The following is a 17,472-nucleotide window of genomic DNA, read 5'->3' as shown; positions in this document are numbered from 1 at the left end:
CGCAGCCAGAGAGCAGAAAACTCCTAGCAGGCCACATTGGGTTACATTTCACACCTCCATTCAGACAGCACAGATTCTGCAGAAAAACTTCCCTGCAGGGGGTCTAAGCAACTATCAGACATCATGGATCCGGCGATTCATAAGGAATTATGAATCGCCCATCCATCACAGGCATAAACCAGATATATATTTGCGACCCTGTGGCCAAGATGGACAGGATCCTGCTAGTAGTTGGGTAGTAGGATGGCAGGGAGGGGAGATACGGAGATCTCCCCACAGAAACCTAATAACGGTACCATGTGTGGACTCTACTTGTAGCCGGAACCCAGGCGGACCCTTTGGTCCCAGAACCATCTCCCTGGAGCTATGGACTAGGGATCGACCGATTATCGGTTTTACCGATATTATCGGCCGATATTCAGTATTTTGACAGTTATCGGTATCGGCATCTATTTTGCCGATATTCCGATAACGTATGGGGAACACAGATCGCGCTGCTCTCAACGCTCTCCATGTTCCCTCAGCAGCACAGGGGAGAAGGAAGCAGTACAAGAGAAGGGGAGGGGTTATGGCCACTGCGCCACCAATGAAGAGAAATCTCTCATTAATTCATATACAGGAGGCGGGAGCTGGCTGCAGAATCCCATAGCCGGCTCCCGACCTCTGTGAGCAATAGCTGCGATCTGCGGTAGTTAACCCCTCAGGTACCGCGGATCGCAGCTACCGCTCATAGAGGTCGGGAGCCGGCTATGTGATTCTGCAGCCAGCTCCCGCCTCCTGTATATGAATAAATGAGAGATGTCTCTTCATTGGTGGCGCAGTGTGCCCTCCAGTATTAAAAACATTGGTGGCGCAGTGCGCCCCCCCGCCCAAGCCCCCCGCCCAGTATTAATCATTAGTGGCAGTGGCCACAGGATCCCCTCTCCCCTGCTCCTCTGATCGGAGCCCCAGCAGTGTAATCCTGGGGCTCCGATCGGTTACCTTGGCAGCCAGGACGCTATTGAAGCCCTGGCTGCCATGGTAAGCTCCATGCTGCTGTGTGCACAAAGCACAGAGCAGCAGGGACAGTGTGAAGTCCTATTCACCCTGATAGAGATCTATCAGGGTGAATAGGACAAGGGTTCTAGTCCCTAAGGGGGCTAAAAGTTAGTAAAATAAAAAAATAAAAACACACCAAAATATTAAGTATAAATGAAAAAGAAAGATTTACAAAAAAAAAAAACTACACGTTAACAATAAACATATTAATTTTCAGCAGATTTGTGTAGGAATTTAATTTTTTTTCAAAAATGAAAATTCCCAGAATATCGGTATAAATTATCGGCTATCGGCCTGAAAGTTCACAAATTATCGGTATCAGCCCTAAAAAAATCAATATCGGTCAATCCCTACTATGGATTTGTGGGTCGTTTGGCTGCCAGGACCAGGAGGGAGGGGCGTGGCCGACTACAGGTGAAAAGACCCATGCAGGCAGAGTCCAGCGTCTTTTATCCGAAGGGGAGTCACGCTTAGAATAGTGTTTGGAGGGACCTTTAAAGGGACACTGACAGGCCCAAAAAGCATATTTAGGTATATTTATGACAGTACAGGTCTTATAAAGTGTATTAGAATCATCTAAGTATCCCCCCTGTCCACCTTATAAATACAGTAAAATGAAGTTTTCTAACCTGCTTGAATCGTGTTCAATCTGCCCAAGGGGCGGCGTTTCATCTCAACTTGCGCCCAGCCAGCCTCGCCCCAACTACCGTTTGAAGCGCCGCCCAGCTCATCAATATTCACTTCGCTGGGCGGCTACTAGTGTCCCCGACGCAAGATCCGGCGCATGCCCAATACAATACTATGGCCATCGGCCTCCGGCTCATCTTCAGCCGGGCACAGTTCATAGCAGCGCTTCAGAGCGCTGCTCTGTTACATCTCAAAAGGGGTTAATTAGTGCGCAGGCGCGATATGATTAGTGCGGATTAGTGCACCGCCCAGCGAAGTGAATATTGATAAGCTGGGCGGCGCCTCAAACGGCAGTTGTGGCGAGGCTGGCTGGGCGCAAGTTGAGATGAAACGCCGCCCCTTGGGCAGATTGAAGACGATTCAAGCAGGTTATAAAACTTCATTTTACTGTATTTATAAGGTGGACAGGGGGGATACTTAGATGATTATAAGACCTGTACTGTCATATATATATATACCTAAATATGCTTTTAGGGCCTGTCAGTGTCCCTTTAAAACTGCTGACATCACTGCCTCCCATGTGACGACAGCCAAGGATTACAGGAACCATTATTCATCAACCCAAAGGACTCATCCATCTGGTAAACTGACTTTTTGCTCTGTTTAATCCAGTTTGTACCATACCACCTGTATTCTGCACATCGGACCACTGTATATATTCTCTGTTATATTGTGTACTGTCTAGTGAGCCTTTAAAGCGATTAAATATATAATTGAATCTTGTGCTGTCCTGTATCTCGATCACGAATACCCACATCCATGTTTCGGCATAGTTATACGCTACCGTGGGTTGGTTTCTCACCCTATATAATCCTGTTAGCGGACCGGGCTTACATCAAAATGAGAAACTGGTGGCAGTATACCCGGGTTGAGGAAGCGCTGTTTCACTGGGGCAGTGAAAAGGCTCTCTCAGCTTGTCAGGGTTGTGAGCGAGTGTCTCTAACGCTCTGCCTCTCTGTGCCCGCGTGGACAGGAGGCAACTGTGTAAACTGTACTAAGCTTACCTTACCTGCTCCTCCGGGAGGGCGTAACGTCACGTCTTGGTAACCAGTGACTATACCGTATCTCATGAGCTCGACGTGAGGTGCGGTATTAGTCACAGCAGGGTGCTCTAGCTGTGATAGACAATAAGTTCTCACCTCTCCTGTGTTCTCTCCTGTCCGTATACTATAAACAGTGATAAGCAGGGTGCTCTAGCGGAGACAGACAATAAGTTCTCACCTCTCCTGTGTTCTCCTCTGTTCCTACACTATTAACAGTGATAAGCAGGGTGCTCTAGCTGTGATAGACAATAAGTTCTCACCTCTCCTGTGTTCTCTCCTGTCCGTATACTATAAACAGTGATAAGCAGGGTGTTCTAATGGTGACAGACAATAAGTTCTTACCTCTCCTGTGTTCTCCTCTGTTCCTACACTATTAAGCAGGGTGCTCTAGCGGTGATAGACAATAAGTTCTCACCTCTCCTGTGTTCTCTCCTGTCCGTATACTATAAACAGTGATAAGCAGGGTGTTCTAATGGTGACAGACAATAAGTTCTCACCTCTCCTGTGTTCTCCTCTGTTCCTACACTATTAAGCAGGGTGCTCTAGCGGTGATAGACAATAAGTTCTCACCTCTCCTGTGTTTTCGTCTGTCCGTATACTACAGGAGAGCATTAAAGGGGTTGTCCAGGAAAAAGTAACTTTTCACAGGTGCCCACATTGTGTCTCTGCCATGGAAAGAATCATACTTACCTACCCCCGCAGCTCTGGTCTTGCGTGCAGGTTCCTGTTCGTCCATTTTCCGGTCCACAGCTTGTTTCCGTCCCCGACACGGGCATCGACACCATCATCATCATCTGCTTTGCTGCAGCGCTGACGAGTCTCTTCTGGAAAGATCACCGGTGAATTCAGTCAATGGCTGCAGCGGAGCAGATGATCATGCCCACGGCGGACTGAAACACAGACTCACGAGAGCCAGCGCACAGGACCAGAGCTGCGGATAGCAGGAAAGTACGAATCTGCAAGATTCAGCGCAGGGCAAAGGAGAACATCGGAGTATGAAATGCTCACATCAGGGGGCTGCCTGGGTGAAATCGGGGGTAAGTCCGGGATCAGCTTTGAAGGTACGTATAAAATCACATGTCAGAAAACCCACATTACAGCAAAAAGCCACTATATCATTCCCCACAAAAAGGTACTATGTTCGTGCAATTGATTGGGCCCCCCCTTAACCTCTGGGCCCCATAGTACGGGCTATGGCTATAGTTACACCCGTGGCAGCTACACGTTTCTTTCATTCCTATGTAGACTTCCACATGATTCTGGTTGAAAGGCCTCTGAAGATAGACAACCCCTTTAAGGCCCTGTTTACATCCCCATTAAAAAAAAAAAACAGTGGTCGTGTTCTGCTGTGCTGCCTGTCATTTTGATGGGAAAAACAGCGAAAGAGGCTGTAAAGTGTGTGTGTATTTATATATATATATTTACAAAGCCCAGCACCCATTCACTTCAGCTGCCATAACAAACTCAGCTCTGCTCCATCTGTGCGCATAACTAACACTTCAAATCTATGCATTAATTAGTGAATCTGAACGATGACCCGGAAGCACCGGACGAAAAACCACGTTACAGGCTTATGACGTCACCTACACCTGAAGCATCCGCTCTCCCGCGCTGTTCTTTTCCTTTTATTTTCCCCTCTTTCTCAGCCTATTACATCACATGACACGTCAAGCCACGCCCATTCCAAAACGTCACTGAAATTCCGTCATCAATTTAACTCCTTCCCCTGCTCCTCCCGCTGTACCTCAGATTACTAATTCAAATATACCCACGCGTGGTAAACTCTTTCTACCGAACCTTAACCCACACTGTTCCTTGTCACTAAGCAATAAAGATCGTTCAAAATAGGATTGCTTTGCTGAGTAACCATGACTTTGAACTACATTTCCCGTTATGCTTAGCGGCGGAGCGTCATTGGCTGGGACAGAGCGATGGGAGGGGTTTGATGACAGCTGACCAGTTAGGCTCCGCCCCCATCGGCCGCTGCCGGCCGGTAAACGAGATCTCGGTGTGAGCTGTCACCGGTCATCATGTGGGTGTTCGGTTACGGCTCCCTGATCTGGAAGGTGGATTTTCCATACGAGGAGAAGCTGGTGGGCTACATCACGGGCTACAGCAGGAGGTTCTGGCAGGGCAGCACTGACCACCGAGGGGTCCCGGGCAAGGTAAATGCTGGAGCGGTGTCAGCAGGGTCATTGTCACAGTGACCCTGCCTGCTCTCTGCAGTCCCATAGGCTGCTGGTGGGATGCTGAGCTGCCGTATCTACCCCGGATCAGGTGACATGCCTTCTGTCCTTAACCCCTTCAGAACCTATTGTATCCAGGAGAACGTATCCTTTTTAATACTGCACTGCAGAATCTTCCAGAAAATGATTTGGCAATTCCGTCATTGTTGTTTGTTTGGTGTTTTTTTTTTTTTTATATATATATATTACTCCATTGATGTATGTGGCCCATTTTTTGTTGAGTGAGCCATCATTTTTATTTGGTTTCATATTTCGATTATTCCCTTTTTTGGGGGGAGGCAATTTGACCTAAACTCCAGTTCTGACAGTTTTGTTTTGTTTTTTACTGGATTTGGCTCAGAAATCTGCACCAAAAAGGCACGTGTGAGCCCTGCCCAGGGAGAAGTTCTCTTAGGCCTGTTTCACACGAGCGTGCGCAGTCCAGAAATCACGCTCCGTGTGTAAACGTGGTCCTCCGTTCTGGACTTGCAGGAGGGCACGGCATTATACTGATTTATAATGCTGTGTGTCTCTGACCTTAATGCTACAGGATGATACTGACATAAAGCTGTCACTATGATTCTGTAGCAATAAGGTCAAGCAGATTATAAATCAGTATAAGGGTCCATTCACACGTCCGTAAATGGGTCCGCATCCGTTCCGCAATATCGGGAACGGGTGCGGAGCCAGTCATTCTCAATGGGGCAGGAATCGATGCGGAGAGCACACTATGTGCTCTTCGCATCCGCATTTCTGGAGCGTGGCTCCGCAAAAAAAATAACATGTCCTATTCTTGTTTGCAATTGCGGACAATAATAGGCTGTTTTATGGGGGTGCCGGCCGGGTGAATTGGGGTCCGTAATACACCATGGACGTGTGAATGGACCCTTAGGGTCCATTCACACGTCCGCAATTTCGTTCCGCATTTTGCGGAACGGAATTGCGGACCCATTCATTTCTATGGGGCAGCACGATGTGCTTCCCGGATACAGAATTGCGGACCCGCACTTCCGGGTCCGCAAATCCGTTCCCCAAAAAAATAGAACATGTCCTATTCTTGTCCGCAATTACGGACAAGAATAGGCATATTCTATTAGTGCTGGCAATGTGCGGTCTACAAAATGCGGAACGCACATTGTCGCTGTCCGTGTTTTGCGGATCTGTGGTTCCGCAAAACACGTTACGGACCTGTGAATGGAGCCTTATTCCGTGTGCTCCTGCAAGTCCAGAACGGAGGACCACGCTCGCTAATGATTACCGCACTGCACATGCCCGTGTGAAACAGCCCTTAAAGGGGTATTACCATCTCGGACGTGGGCATATCGCTAGGATGTGCCATCAATGTCAGATAGGTGCATGTCCTGCTCCTATCTCCGGAACGGGCTCCCCAAAGTGAAGGAGAGCACAGTGCGCACGAGCGGCCACCCTCCGTTTACCGCCATGGGACCACCTGAAAATAGCTGAGCGCGCTCACTCCTCTACTTCCAGAACACCCACAGCAGTGAGTTGGAGAGCGCATCGCACATACACGGTGCGCTCGCCTTCACTTCGGGGCCTCTGTTCTAGAGATAGGAGCAGGAACCAGAGGTGGGACCCATATCCATGTGACATATCCTAGCCATACGCTATCCGTTTCTGAGATGGGTATAAACCTTCAATTCTTAATTATATAGCGCTGACATATTCTGCAGCGCTGTACAGACATTATCATCACTCACTGTCCCCAGTGGGGCTCACAATCTATGTTCCCTATCAGAGGAAATCGGGAAAACCTGGGGAAAAAAACCCAGGCAAACACAGGGAGGACTTACAAACTCCACGTAGATATTGTCATTGGTCGGATTGAAATCTAGGACCTCGGCGAGTAGCTCTTCTGCATTCAAATTGGGGCGGGGTTTCTTGAATCTGCAATGGAGCTTGACAAAGGCAAAATCTGCTCACACACACAGAGGGACAGACAGACACGCAGGGAGGGACCGACAGACAGACACGCAGCAAGGGACCGACAGACAGACACGCAGGGAGGGACCGACAGACAGACACACGCAGGGAGGGACGGACAGACAGACACACACGCAGGGAGGGACGGACAGACAGACAGACACACGCAGGGAGGGACGGACAGACAGACACACACACGCAGGGAGGGACAGACAGACACACACACGCAGGGAGGGACAGACAGACACACGCAGGGAGGGACGGACAGACAGACACACACACGCAGGGAGGGACGGACAGACAGACACACGCAGGGAGGGACAGACAGACACACACGCAGGGAGGGACAGACAGACACGCAGGGAGGGAGGGAGGGACAGACACACACACACAGGGACAGACACACACACAGCTAGGCCTCACCATACTCCAGCCTTGCTCTTCTCTGTGCAGGAAAATAGCTCTCTGCTCCTCAGGCTCCTCCCCCACTGGTCACATGGGTCGATGACGTCAGGAAGGTCCTTTAGCCCGATAGGAAACTCCATCTACCCTGTTCTGAGTCCTGGGGCCTCCCACCCCAGCAGTGCACATGGCGAAAATTGTCTGCATTGCTGGGGTAAGCTGCCCTAGAAATCAGAACAGGCAGTTTAATGAAGACCAGGACACAGCTGCAGGAGTGAGCGGGCACAGTGGGCCCCGACATTTGGCCCGATGCTGACTCCGGTCCTGCTGCTCAGGATCCCGGTGACATCTCCTCTTTTGAAAATCTATCTTCTGGCAATGTCACGTCCTTAAAGGGGTTCTCCAGGAATTAAGAAAATTAAAATTCTTAAATATTTCTTCATTATAAGTGTTTTCCCAAATACCTTTCATTAGTTATAATGACTTGTTTTGTCTAGGGAGCAATCATTAGGAGACATAAAATGGCCGCCGTCCTATCAGTGCACACAAAACCTGTCCTAATCACACAGCAGGGCAAGTTACTTCAGAACAGGGAGCTAAAGAGCTCCCTCATCCTCCTCTCTGCTTTACTTAGATTATGATCCTGAATACAGCTGATAAGATCTTCAGATGAATCTCTGTAGGAATAGTTTCTGAGGAGACATGAAGTAAAGAGAGGAGGTGGGGATGTGGATAATGAGTAGCAGCACTTGTATGCAGTCTCCATTACCACTGTCTGTCCTGTCCATCCTCTCTGTACTTCATGTCTCCTCATGAACTCCATACCTACAGAGATTTAGCTGAAGTTCTTATCAGCTTGTATTCAAGATCATAATCCCTGACAAATATGAGAGGAGGATGAGGCAGCTTCTGAAGTAACTTGTCCTCCAGTGTGATTAGGACAGGTTTTGTGTGTACTAATAGGATGGCCGCCATTTTATTTCTCCTAATGACTGCTCTCCAGACAAAACGAGCCAGTATAACTAATGAAAGGTAATTGGGTATATACCTGTATTTATAATAAGGTAATATTTAAGCATTTTCATTTTCTAAATTTCCGGAGAACCCCTTTAACCAGGTTTCCAACCTGGTCTATGGACAAAATGTCACTTCCCCTGTGGACGGTGCCAGAATTATCCCTCTCCCTGGCACATGCACAACTGAGGTGTATTCAGGAGTTTGGGCATGTGCCAGGTAGAGGAGTAGTTCTGGCCCCGCCTACAGCGGAAATAACGTCCCCTTCATATCCCAATTTGTGTGAGATGGGGTGGATTGGGAACTTAAAGAGGACCTTTCACTAGATTAAAAAATCTAAACTAAGTATACAGACATGGAGAGTGGCGCCCAGGGATCCTCCTGCACTTACTGTTATACCTGGGCGCCCGGTATAGCCTCCGGTATCTTCATAGTTAGGCTCCACCCAGGGGAACCTGCCGGCGTCTCTTTCTCCCATGCTGTAGCGCTGGCCAATCGCAGCGCTCAGCTCATAGCCTGAGAGAGAAAAAAAACTCTCAGGCTATGAGCTGAGCGCTGCGATTGGCCAGCGCTACAGCATGGGAGAAAGAGACGCCGGCAGGTTCCCCTGGGTGGAGCCTAACTATGAAGATACCGGAGGCTATACCGGGCGCCCAGGTATAACAGTAAGTGCAGGGGGATCCCTGGGCGCCGCTCTACACGTCTGTATAGTTAGTTTAGATGTTTTATTCTGGTGAAAGGTTCTCTTTAAGACTTATCCTCATGATAGGTCATCAGTATTAGATATGTGGAGGTGCGACACCCGGGATCCCCACCAATCTGCTGCCTCTTCCTAAGCCAGTGACCTCACTGTACATTGGTCACATGGCCTAGTGGCAGCTCGGCCTCATTCAAGTGATTGGGGCTTAGCTGCAATACCAAGCACTGCAACTATACAATGTACGGCGCTGTGCTTGAAAAGAGGCCAGGAGCCTGCATCGAAGCACTGGTGAACGCAGAGACTCCCTGAAACAGCTGATCTGCGGGGATGCCGGGACTTGGACCTCCGCTGATGTGATAATGATGACCTATCCTGAGGATAACTCATCATTATCTTTTCCAGGATAACCCTTTTAAAGTGGCTCTGGAAAAAAAAAAAACTAAAAGTGGTCCCATGTTATAGGCGAGTCCAAATTGACAGAAGGTGGGCACAAGTAGACGGGGACAACACACGTAGTCAGGGACAACAGAAGTAGGCGGGCCAGCAATACCATAGTGCAGCACAAAATACCACCTCAGCAGGATCAAATACCACAGTGCAGCACAAAATACCACCACCCCCGCCACAGTATTCAACTGTGAGGATAGCGACACAGTTGAAGTCAGGAGGGCACCTGTGGTTGCTGGCCAGGTGCATAGGTATTTGATGCTCCCAGCGTTAATTAATGCTGCGAGCATCTGATGATTACTTACCTGGATGGTGGCCATGGGGAGGGCTCAGGCGGCCTCCTGGGCATCGGCCCATCGGGAAACTTCCCTGTAGGGTCTATGGCCAGTTTGCCTCTGTTTGCGAGGAACCTCTTATGCACATGAAGTTAATGGTGGGATACAGACCCTTGTTGGCTATATTGTATAGATTGGATGACTAGATTATTTTTTTTCTATTTTTTTTTTTTTTTTTTTTAAAGCAAGCACCTCCTTCCCCTTCCTCCTTTTCTAATCCGGGAACATCTTTTACCTCGGGCATTGAACAGCAGGATATATTAGGCGGCATCATGTGCTGAGACATGCCGGAGGGTGGATGCGATCGAGCACACGTTGCTGGGTAAACACTTTCTGTAACCGAATAACATGTTTTCTTTTTTAATTTGTTGCAGCCTGGAAGAGTTGTGACGATTGTCGAAGATCCAGAGGTAATTACAATCTATACGCGACACGTGACTTCCAGAAGCTGGAACTTGCCTTACTTCATATTTTCTAGTACAGGTTAAAGAAGAAATGTGAAGGCAGTGGGTCACAGTTCCAAGGGTTCCCAAATGTCATATAATGCATTGCCTAAGGGTCCATGTGAGGACACCACTGGCATATGGCATCCCTATGGTTCTGTATTACATACCTATAGGTCAGGTACCTCCAGAAGCTTCTAGGAGAGAATATGCCAATAATATGGCATCCGATAGAACATGCCACAATTTCTTTTTCTCACCGATTCCATATGAATCAGTGAGAGAATATATTAAACCACAGAGGAGAAACAGCATGGACTTCCAGCATTCCATGGACGCTCATTAATGGCGTAGTGGCGTAGCATGGGTTGCCAGCACCCGGGGCAAGCCAAGTCATGGCATTCTCCTGTGCCGTGCTACTGCCTCATAGGCATCAGACCTAGTGGCTTCAAGCCTTTGAGACAGAACGGGAATACGCCCAGCTGGCACTAGGAGGCAACACTAGAAATAAAGAAGTTGGCCCCACCCACGTGGGCTATACCCTTTTCACAGGGTCGGGAGTCATGAGCGTATACTCATGTGGTCACATAACTCACCCTCTCATTCCAGAACGTATGCACCGTTCCCATAGATATAGAGGTTGGCGCCTGCTCACAACAATGGGACAAATAGACAGAATGGTCCTAATCTAGACAGAATGGTCCTAATCTATACATGTAACAAAGTGTAAATCCACCAATAAAGGATGTGTAGTTAAAGGGGTTATCCCATGACTAATTTATAAAATGGAAATCACACACCATAGTACATGACAATCTCTATCTAACAAAGCTAGAACCAGCCCTGTACCTCACATGGATCCAGAGATCTCCCCATTCATTGCTCTGCTAGATTTATATCAAGCTGACAGCTCAGGGGTGTGTCTTTCCTGCTGCAGCTCAGGGGGCGTGTCTCAGCTCTGCCTATCACAGCTCAGGAGGCGTGTCTCAGCTCTGCCTATCACAGCTCCTGAGGCAAAGGATGAAACTGAGCATGTGCGGCCTTCTCAGTGAGCAGGACAAAGAAGTAAGAAAAAAACAAACAGCAGGTGGCGCTATACAGATACATTTAATTGAATAACACAGTGGCTATGCTAAATTTTTTTATTAAATGCAATTACAAAAGAGTTCATATCCAGGAGCTGGTTTGAAAACTGTAAAATATTTTTCATGGGACAACCCCTTTAAGAGTTCCTGATGTATGTAATTATATACCAATACAAATATATACGTTCTGTGAAAATATGAAAATCGATAGTTAAAAGGGTTTTCCATTACTTTAAAGAGGTTCTGTACCTTTTTATTACTGATGATCTAGCCTTTGGATAGATCATCAGCATCTTACTGGCGGGGGTCCGACACCCAGGACCCCCACTGGTCAGCTGTTTGAGAAGGCAGTGGTGTTCACAGTAGCACCGTGGCCTTCTTGCTGTTTCCCGCAGGCCCAGTGACGTTACAACTATTATCACTGGCCTAGTAGTTGAGCCTATTTTGCCAATCAGTCAGTTGGCATAGAAGTAGTAATAAATTAACCAGAGTTTTTTTTTAACCCCTGTCGTCCCTGTTTTAGAAGGAGATGAGTGCTTTGTGTCAGCTTCTGCTCTATTAATGAACTGTAACTAACAGCTCCGGTTCTTAGAGCAGCCTTTTTCTCTGCAGCCATGATCGGAGGTAGCTCCAAGCCCAACTGTTAACCTTTTTATTGTCACAGTCTTTGCCCGTAACATAAACAACTGCTCCCTGCACTGCATTTCTGGTCCCGCATATAAACTTTTGGCACGGGAAGGGTCACATGTGCTGCTGCATCCAATGACTGGCCTCAGTGGCAGACCACCGCGTAGGTCAGTGTTTGGCTGCGGAACATGAGATGCTGACAGGGACCAGAAGTGCGGTGAAGATGGCTAGGGAACCGGAGCTGAGCGTCAAGGGGTAGGTAAGTATGTTTCTCTTCACAGGTCTTGCTGGCTGGGGAATGAGTAGGGCAAATTAAAACGTTTTTCTCAGAAATTTTAATACTGATGAGTTGACCTAATCCTCTGGATAGGTCATCAGTATTTGATCAGTGGGGGTCTGACACCCGAGACGCTGTTTGGAGTGGCACCAGTGATTTTCTGAGCGCCGCAGCCTTCTATCAGCTCATAAAGCACAGCGCTGTACATTGTGTAGCGGTTGTGCTTGGTATCTCGCTAAACCCCATTTACTTCAATGGGGCTGAGCTGCTCGTAGTCCAGGTGACTCATGAACGTGTCGTCACTCGGCCTAGGGAAAGCTGAGAGAAGGCCGCGGCACTACAGCGAGCACCAGTGCCTTCTCAAACAGCTGATCGGCGGGGTCCGGGGTGTCCGACTCCTACCGATCAGAGGATAGGTATTCAAGACTTGGAAAACCCCTTTAAAAAAAAAAAATATATAGAAAAACCTGGACAACCCCTTTTAAGGTTCGGCATGCCCACAACAGAAATACCGTAAATACAAAATTTGCGTACTGACACACTGTGTCCTAGTCGATGTGGATCTGTAGTACGGCCATTTGTACATGGGTCCTAAAAGAAGTAACATGTCGATGGCAGTTACACAGACACGCCATAATGAAGTGCGAAGGCCAGCGCCCTGGATAATAGCAGGTGGAATGTAATGGTGTCATGATGTGCCCAGTAGTGGATAAACACATCCACACGCAGCCCCGACTGATTGTTTTTTTCCGCTGTTTGTTCTGTCACTTTCTGTGGGCTTTACAGTTCATTAAAGGCATCCTTATCACGCCATTATCTGTCCTCTATGTCCAGCGCGTTGTCAGGGTTTGTTTATTCAGATATTAAGCCTCAATTGTCATTACCGGTTTCAGGCTTCACCTTCCTCTCATTTTGTGATTTATATTTTTTTGCTTTGCACATTTTGTTCGCATGCAAATTAAATAAACATTTACAGACAACATTAGATTGCATCTACTTATACAGTCAGATGATCAGATATTCCGGGTTATCGATCGGGCAGAGGAAAAGTTTGTAAAATTATTTTGTAAAACATTCAGCAAGAAAGACATACTAAAAGAGAGTATGCCAACGTCGGGTGCTTGTTTAAAGGGGTATTCCCGTCTCAGACATTAATGGCACATCGCTAGGGCATGCTATCAAAGTCCGATACATTCAGGTCCCACCTGGGGCTTTCTACTATGCCCCTGGAGTGAAGGAGAGCACACTGCGCATGCGCGGCCACCCTCCATTTACCTCTATGTGAGTTCAGAAAATAACCCCGCCCACTATGAGCAAGGATTTAAAGGGCATCTGCCAGCAGTTTTGTACCTATGACACTGGCTGACCTGTTACATGTGCACTTGGCAGCTGAAGGCATCCGTGTTGGTCCCATGTTCATATGTGTCCGCATTGCTGGAAAAAATTACGTTCTAATATATGCAGTTGCTCTCTCAGCAACTGCTGCACCCCCAGTAGTTTTCACTGCCTGGTCCTGTCAAAGTGCAGGGGGTGCGGCAGTTTAGACCCTAGGTGTAACAGCACCACCCCCTTGCTACTAGAGGCTTATTTGCATATACAAAAACTTCATTTTTCTCAGCAATGGGGGCACATATGAACATGTGACCAACACAGATGTTGTCATCGCCTCTGTTATGTTCGCTGTGACACGGTTGCGGTGCATGCTGTTGCCAGCGGCAACGTGTGTTTGTTGCAGCATGTGGGTGCCTGCCCCTTTTATCCTGCTTCCCTTCCCTGTTTGGTGCTGGAGGGGTTTACTATCTGGCTGGTGGAGATCTAGCTGTGTCCTGGGTGTGGCCTCTTGGCTCTTTATATCCTGGTGTTGTGAGTCTGAGGTCAGTTGCCATCCGACCTTAGTGTGAGCTGGTTATACCATCTGTCCAGTGGGAGGGCCTCCTAGCTAGATATCGATGTCACCATGATGTCTCCCCTATGTCCCCTCTGTCCTTTTCCCATCCTTTAGTGTGGTTGGTGTTTTGGGTGTGTGTTTATGTCTAGTTTGGTGTTTCTTGTCTGCTATGTTTGGTGTTGGATTCCAGCATGGTTGCTAGACATTTCCACTGTCTATCTGTTGAACCTCTGGAAGTGGGTGTCTGGGTTCCCGGGGGAATCACAAGTCGGTGACGCCATGCTTCCTGTCTGCATGGGGGTCTGGTCGTCGTTGTGGCAGCGGCAGGTAAGTGCGTGTTGTTTCTGGGCTCTTACCTGCGGATCCAGTGGCTGTTCACTGGCTGTCCCTTTCCTTGCAGCTAGGCCAGTGGAGACTCCTGTTCATCCACGTCTGTGATGAACAGGTCGTCTCCTGCTCCTAACCTTATTTCAGGAATCTTCAGGGTGACTCGGGTTCCTAGGTTCTTGTATATGAGACCACCTACCATCTGGGTCTGCTCAAACGGTAGCCTAGCTGCTTCCCCGTTTACCCCCATTATTCAGTGGGAAGTTTCCCCCCCCACTCCCCACCGTAACAGATGCCTTCAGCCAAGTGCACATGTAACCGGTCAGCCAGTGTCATAGGTACAAATCTGGTGACAGATGCTCTTTAAATGAATACATTCCAAGTTTTGCTGAACCTTTTCCCCCATAAAACTATATATGTTAATCTGCTCAGCTCCTTCTGCTCTATAACATGCTGCCTGCCCTTTCATGGTGACATGTTCGCTGTAAATGTCAAAGCAGCTTGAATAAATATCCATAACTATATCTGTAATAAGGAAGAATATACAGATAAAGATGGAAAAACAATAAAAAGCTCAGATCTTAAAGGGGTTGTCCCACAAAAAAAATCTTCTACAGTTTTGAAACCAGCCACTGGATCTGAATACTTTTGTAATTGCATGTAGTTAACAAATTTTGCATAGCCAGTGAGTTATTCAGTGAAATCTATCTGTATAGCGCCACCTGGTGTTAGCCCTTTTTCTAATTTGTTTGTCCACCTCACTGAAGTGGATGCACATGCTCAGTTTCTTCCTTCAACTGCCAGCAGCTGCAGCAGAATGGACACAAAACGTTCCGTTCCGGAACTGAAGACATCCTGATGCATCCTGAACGGATTTCTCTCCATTCAGAATGCATTAGGATAAAACTGATCAGGATTCTTCCGGCATAGAGCCCCGACGACGGAACTCTATGCCGGAAGAAAAGAACGCAAGTGTGAAAGAGCCCTTAGAAAGAGGCATCATGTACTATATGATGTATATATTCATTTTTCACATTAATCATGGGATAACCTCTTGAAAGGGCTTGTCTCATTGTAGGTGGCCCTTTCAAGAGCCCGCTCCGAGCACCCCGTGCAATACCCGATTTTGCCAGGGGAGAGACAGCTAGGTGAATGGTTATCTCAAGTCAAGCAAAGAGAAGACACTCTTAAGAGAGCCTCTCCATGCTGGCCCATAGAGGAAGGTCCCTTCAGGAGACAACCCCTTAAAAATATGGATGAAACATATCTGTATAAGGCGACTGTATTTCATCTGTCCTTGAATATGGCTTCTCTGTTACCAGACTGATGGTGACCCTGATGGAAAGAAGGATCAGGCTTTTGTATTTTAGCATGCCCAATCCTTTTTTTCTGTAGGGTGGGTGCTCTCTTAGCATCTTACTCTCCTTTCCTGCATTCTAAACACGTGCACGCTCGTCAAGAGTCCAGTTTGCATGTGTATGGGGGAGTTGGAAGGAATAGCCGTCGTCAGAGCGAGTGGTCGGCTGTCACCTCTCTAAAGTGTGTGGCCCAGTAATGTTGACATAGCAATGGACCACAAGAAGCCAACAACTGTATCTGATCTGCTTCATTTCAACAGGGCTGTGTATGGGGTGTTGCCTACAGACTGCCAGAGGGAAAGGAAGAGGAAGTAAAGGCGTACCTTGACTTTCGAGAGAAAGGAGGCTACCGGACTACGACTGTTGTCTTTTACCCAAAGGATCCTTCAATAAAACCATTCAACGTCCTTCTGTATATCGGAACCTGCGACAACCCCAACTACCTCGGACCTGCTCCTCTAGAAGACATCGCCGAACAGATTTTTAATGCTGTTGGGCCTAGTGGGGAAAACATTGAATACCTGTTTGAACTTGCAAATTCACTTAGGGACCTTGTACCAGAAGAGGCAGATGAGCACCTTTTTTCCCTAGAGAAGTTAGTGAGGGACCTTTTGGAGAGACGTCAAAATATTAATTGTCTATAAATTTTATGCCTTTCATCCATAGGAATGGAGACGTACACAATGTGTCCGGATATTATTTATGCATTGCTAAGCATTTAGTGGGATATCTATATTTTCTATGCAATTGTTTTAGTGCTTTCTCTCGCTGAACGTAAGACCTTTCAGGGTACCTGCGCACGTTGCGGATTACATGCGGTTTTTCCATACAAAAATCAAAGCAGAATTTCTGTTTATCAACCTGCACCCGTGTGCAAGTACCCTTAGGCCCCTTTCACACGAGCGAGTTTTCCGCGCGGGTGCAATGCGTGACGTGAACGCATAGCACCCGCACTAAATCCTGACCCATTCATTTCAATGGGGCTGTGTACATGAGCGTTGTTTTTCACGCATCAGTTCTGCGTTGCGTGAAAATCGCAGCATGTTCTATATTCAGCGTTTTTCACGCAGCCCTGGCTCCATAGAAGTGAATGGGGCTGCGTGAAAAACGCATTGCATCCGCAAGCAACGGCAGGTGCGATGCGTTTTTCACTGATGGTTGCTAAGAGATGTTGTTTGTAAACCTTCAGTTTTTTATCACGCGCGTGAAAAACGCATCAAAACGCATTGCACCCGCGCGGAAACAACTGAACGCAATCGCAGACAAAACTGACTGAACTTGCTTGCAAAATAGTGCGAGTTTCACTGAACGCATCCGGACCTAATCCGTCACGCTCGTGTGAAAGAGGCCTTAGGGTGCTAGTGCATATTTGCAGATTACTGCTAGTTGCTATACGGGACCTGTACTTCCAAGCTGCAGCCCAGCAATTCTAGGTATTCTGCATGTGGTTACTGTACTGCACGTGTAAAGGGAACCGTAAAGTATAGGGTTTATTAAGGCCAAATATTAGAAGGTAGTATAACCTAGATACAGTGTTTGCTTAATAAGCAAGCGATAATAACAGTATGTCACATTCTGCACACATCAACATCTCTATGTTAAGGGGGGTTGTCCGAGTTCAGAGCTGAACCCCAA

At 47.6% G+C, this 17,472-nt stretch overlaps 2 protein-coding genes across 3 annotated transcripts in view; one reads left to right on the top strand and one right to left on the bottom strand.

Annotated features, from left to right (window-relative positions):
• The window catches only part of ASB3 (ankyrin repeat and SOCS box containing 3), a 156,962-nt gene extending 152,525 nt beyond the window's left edge, over nucleotides 1-4,437 (bottom strand). The window contains exon 1 of one of the 2 annotated variants that reach the window (XM_040430158.1): nucleotides 4,352-4,437. The gene's annotated coding sequence lies outside the window, so the exon portion shown is untranslated. The remainder of the gene's footprint in view (nucleotides 1-4,351) is intronic. The other variant, XM_040430157.1, reaches the window with a different exon arrangement.
• A 290-nt stretch (nucleotides 4,438-4,727) lies between these two features.
• Nucleotides 4,728-16,719, top strand: CHAC2 (ChaC glutathione specific gamma-glutamylcyclotransferase 2). The gene is made up of 3 exons (XM_040427540.1): nucleotides 4,728-4,933; nucleotides 10,207-10,242; nucleotides 16,098-16,719. Exons 1-3 carry the CDS (start codon nucleotides 4,799-4,801, stop codon nucleotides 16,479-16,481), a joined length of 555 nt encoding a protein of 184 aa, XP_040283474.1. The 5' UTR covers nucleotides 4,728-4,798; the 3' UTR covers nucleotides 16,482-16,719.
• Nucleotides 16,720-17,472: the final 753 nt, after the last annotated feature.

Source organism: Bufo bufo, chromosome 4 (genome assembly GCF_905171765.1).
Source record: "Bufo bufo chromosome 4, aBufBuf1.1, whole genome shotgun sequence".
Lineage (NCBI taxonomy): Eukaryota > Metazoa > Chordata > Amphibia > Anura > Bufonidae > Bufo > Bufo bufo.
Note: the sequence above shows the minus strand (reverse complement) of the source record. Positions and strands in the feature narration are given on the sequence as shown.